The sequence below is a fragment of the Setaria viridis genome, chromosome 6, assembly GCF_005286985.2.
Source record: "Setaria viridis chromosome 6, Setaria_viridis_v4.0, whole genome shotgun sequence".
NCBI lineage: Eukaryota > Viridiplantae > Streptophyta > Magnoliopsida > Poales > Poaceae > Setaria > Setaria viridis.
Genome location: NC_048268.2, coordinates 23,473,798 through 23,477,703, shown reverse-complemented (window position 1 = coordinate 23,477,703; position 3,906 = coordinate 23,473,798). Strand labels below are relative to the sequence as shown.

Below are 3,906 nucleotides of genomic sequence, written 5' to 3'. Positions count from 1 at the left end.
CTCCCCCGTGCCACCCCGTCTCCTCGCGCAACAGCAGCACCGGCGGCGCCATGTCCCAGGGCCGGCGCCCAACGGCGGCGCGTCCTCCGGGCAGTGAAACCGGCGGATCGAGCCTTGCTGACCTCGATCCGGGGGTTGGGGGCGGCGGAGGCGCCGCATCTTGGCCGGATGCGACCCTTCCCGGACCGGCGGCAGCCGGCCAACGGCGAGGGCAGCAGGCGGCCGGCCAGTCCGGGGGTGAGACGGCTCAAGCATCGACGGCGGGCGGAGGAGTGTGGCCCGGCGGCGGCCCCCCCTGTGCTGTTGGCGGCGCCCCCCCCCCCTGTGCTGTTGGCGGCGGCCCCCCTGTGCTGTTGGCGGCGCCCCCCCTGTGCTGTCGGCGGTGGGCTTCTTGCTGGTTCGATGGCGGGCGGCGGAATGGGGCCGGATTGGTGGAGCAGCGCAGCGGCGGCCGCAGCTCTCGGGCCGGAGTGGCTGGCTAACATATTGGCGGCGGCGTCGGCGCCGGCGCCAGCATCGGCGGCGAACGAGTTCGAAGAGGCAATGTCGGTGCCAGTTCGAGGAGCCTCTGCTCGGCGTGGAGGAGGACGAAGTGGCCGAGCACCTAGAACACCAGCGCCGATTCCTGCTGCCCCAGTAACCGTCGATGATGGAAGGTAAAAGTTATTGAGCTGTTTTTGATCCCAGACAACCCACAAAGGGAAGTCTCATCGAGCTGGGTTTAGAAATTTTAAGGAATTACAATCAAAAGTAGCTCGGCGATGCTCATATAGATGAAAGATTAGCTTCCTAATTGTGTAGCTTCCAGAACTAATTTGGACTCGTCGTACTGATGTTATTATCACAATAACGAAATATTATTCCCTTCTTTAGATCAGTTGGTCTAACTATGTACATTTGAACTGCTTTCTACTATAATGAATGGGCATAGCACCTGCCGTTACTTGTTCAAAAAAATAGTTAAATAAGAAAGCCTCAAAAACATACTGAATCATTTTAAGAAGTAATTATATATAATTTGAGTAACATTGAAAAATTCACGTTAGCATGACAGATGAACAATCCAGGATATAACATTGAGTTAGCATTTCCTGAAAAAAAAAGTTAGTATCTAACATGCCAAGAGCATATGCAAATGTAAACATGACTTTATGAAAATCATGCACTGAAATCTACATTCCAATTTCCATAGCAAGGTTAGATGATTGTTAACGTGTTTTAAAAGTCTTGATTTTCTTCAGATCCCAGTAAAATACCACTTCTGGGGGGGTGCCCTTGTTACTGCTGGGGCAGTTATGCATTTAATAATGTCTTGGACGTGTTATAGCTTCCAGAACTCGTCGTACTGTTGTTCCTTCCCTGGATATTCTAGCAAGATTGTGTATTTCCCTGGATATTCTAGCAAGATTGTGTAGACAAATCCCTGACCAAAAGTTTGTACTTCCTGATTCTTCTCTGTTTTGAAAAATAATTTAAAAGAGATAAGATATTAGATAAACTTAGCACAACATAAACTTCTAAGTAGTCAAAATGGAAACAGCAGGAGGTTCATGACCTCTGAAATCCTTGTCATACATCTGTAGGTGAAAATTGTATGTCTTACTTGTTATTTGGTGCTTACGGTACTGATTTGCAACAGAGACGCCGCTTGGTGTGATGAGAACACTAGAATAGTCTGTGAGATTTTTGCAGACGAAGTTCAAAAAGGAAATCGGTCAAGCACTCATTTGAATAAGTCAGGTTATAAGAATGTCATCCAAAGGTTTCATGAGAGGACTGGTACTCTGTATACTAGAAAACAATTCAAGAATAAATGGGATAAATTGAAAATTGATTATGGAATTTGGAAGCAACTGACCAAGGAGACTGGCATAGGATGGGATGAATCAGGAAAAAATATAGTTATGCCAGAGAGTTGGTGGAAGGAAACAGCAAGAGTAAGTGCAAGTTATTTTTCATGCTTAACCATGTTCCATTATTTTGGTGAATGATTTATTTCTGTACTGACAATTATTCCTTGCATTACAGAAAGTAAAGGGATGTACTAGATTTAAGCACAGAGGGCTCCAAAATGAGGAAAACTTGGGAATTATGTTCGAAGATCTTCGGAACACCGAGGACGATCATTGGTGTGCTTCTAGTGGTGCAAGACCTTCTCAAACAAATTTGGATTGTGATGCTTCTCCCATTAACCTTGATGATGAGGATGAAGCTGACAATGACGATGACAGTGAACCAGAGGAGGTGACACCTTCTAGTGTGAGAGGGAAGAGAGGTAGAGTGGCTGATAACAAGAAGGGAAAGAAACCTAAGACAAGTGGAGGTCTTTGGTTTCAAGAACAAATGGGTAAGATTGTGGAGATGAATGAGCGAACAACTGCATCCTGTGAGTCCATTGCAAGGAGGGAGGACAAATCTGGTTGTTCAATCCAGGATGTCATGGCATTGGTGAAGGAATGTGGTGCTGTTCGAGGAACAAATGAACATTTCATTGCATCACTTGTTTTTACCAAAAAAGCTGAAAGAGAGATGTTCATGACATTGGACACACCTGAAGAGAGATTTGATTGGTTGACTAGAAAGCATGACTGGATGACTAGAAATGATGTGCCTAAGTAGAGCAATCACTGTATCCTTGCAATTAGTGCTATTTATTTGTTGTTCTAGTTTAATGGTTTGTAATATGTAGGTTTTGTATGACTTTCCTTTGCTACTATTTGGAGTTGTAATAATGATACTATTTTAATGATTATTCTTTGTGTAATGAACAGATCTGATTATTCTTCTCATGAGACAAATGAAAGTGATTCTGATGATGATGAATGGACTGTGAAAACTCTTGCATTGTTGAGGGGTGCTCAAAATATTCAATTTATGACTGCTATGCTTGCTTCCAAATATTTCTTGACATATCATGACAAAAATGAGAATAGAACTCCATCACAGAGTGGCTTTGGTTGGACTATGGAAAAACTTCAGACTCCAGGACAGAGCCTTAAGATGTTCAGGATGGACACACACCTATTCTACCAGCTGCATGATTTGCTAGCGAGTTCATATGGTCTTGAGTCATCTGTGCACATAAATTCTATGGAATCACTTGCTATGTTCCTCCTTGTGTGTGGCCAAGGTATGTCGAACAGTGCTATCGATGGTATATTCAACCATTCTTTAGAGACCATCAGTAGAAAATTTTGAGGAGGTTTTGAATTGTGTGGTGGGTATGTGTAAGGACTACATAAGACCTTTTGATCCTAACTTCAGTACTACACACTCAAGGATCAGTAATGATCAGAGGATGATGCCACATTTCAAAGATTGCATTGGTGCACTAGATGGTACTCACATTTTGGCAACACCACCTCCTCATGACCTCATAAGATATATTGGCCGAAGTGGCAAAGCGACACTAAATGTTCTTGCTGTTGTTGATTTTGACTTGCGATTTACATATGCATCTATTGGACAGCCTGGATCTATGCATGACACCAATGTGTTGTTCCATGCACTAAGACATGATTATGACAAATTCCCTCACCCTCCTGCAGGTAGGTTCATATTCTCTTATAGTTGTCATAAGTGTGCACATAGACATATTTACAATGTAACTCATATAATTTTACATATGTGCTTAGGAAAATATTACAATGTTGATGCTGGGTACCCGAATAGACCTTGCTACTTGGCTCCATACAAGGGCGCAAGGTACCATGTGCCAGAATGGAGGAGGGGTCCTGCTCCAAGCGGTGAGCATGAGCTCTTTAATCATTTGCATTCAAGTCTTCGTAATGTGGTAGAGCGTGCTTTTGGAGTGTTGAAAATGAAATGGAGAATACTTCTCAAGATGCCGGCTTTTCCATTGGAGAAGCAAATGATGATCATTGCCGCAACCATGTGCCTCCATAA

General features: G+C 44.1%; 1 protein-coding gene across 1 annotated transcript; it reads left to right on the top strand.

Annotated features, from left to right (window-relative positions):
• The first annotated feature begins 402 nt into the window (after window positions 1-402).
• LOC117861825 (uncharacterized) lies at window positions 403-3,906 on the top strand. Its single transcript, XM_034745356.1, has 7 exons — window positions 403-555; window positions 1,851-1,937; window positions 2,029-2,615; window positions 2,772-2,829; window positions 3,470-3,548; window positions 3,636-3,705; window positions 3,798-3,906. Exons 1-7 carry the CDS (start codon window positions 403-405, stop codon window positions 3,904-3,906), a joined length of 1,143 nt encoding a protein of 380 aa, XP_034601247.1.

Excerpts from the sequence above, each read along its gene's own strand:
- LOC117861825 (XM_034745356.1), top strand. The coding sequence starts at position 403 with ATGGCGGGCGGCGGAATGGGGCCGGATTGGTGGAGCAGCGCAGCGGCG. Across the intron at positions 1,938-2,028 it reads GGTGGAAGGAAACAGCAAGA|AAAGTAAAGGGATGTACTAG; the intron begins GTAAGTGCAAGT and ends CTTGCATTACAG. Across the intron at positions 2,616-2,771 it reads ACTAGAAATGATGTGCCTAA|ATCTGATTATTCTTCTCATG; the intron begins GTAGAGCAATCA and ends TGTAATGAACAG.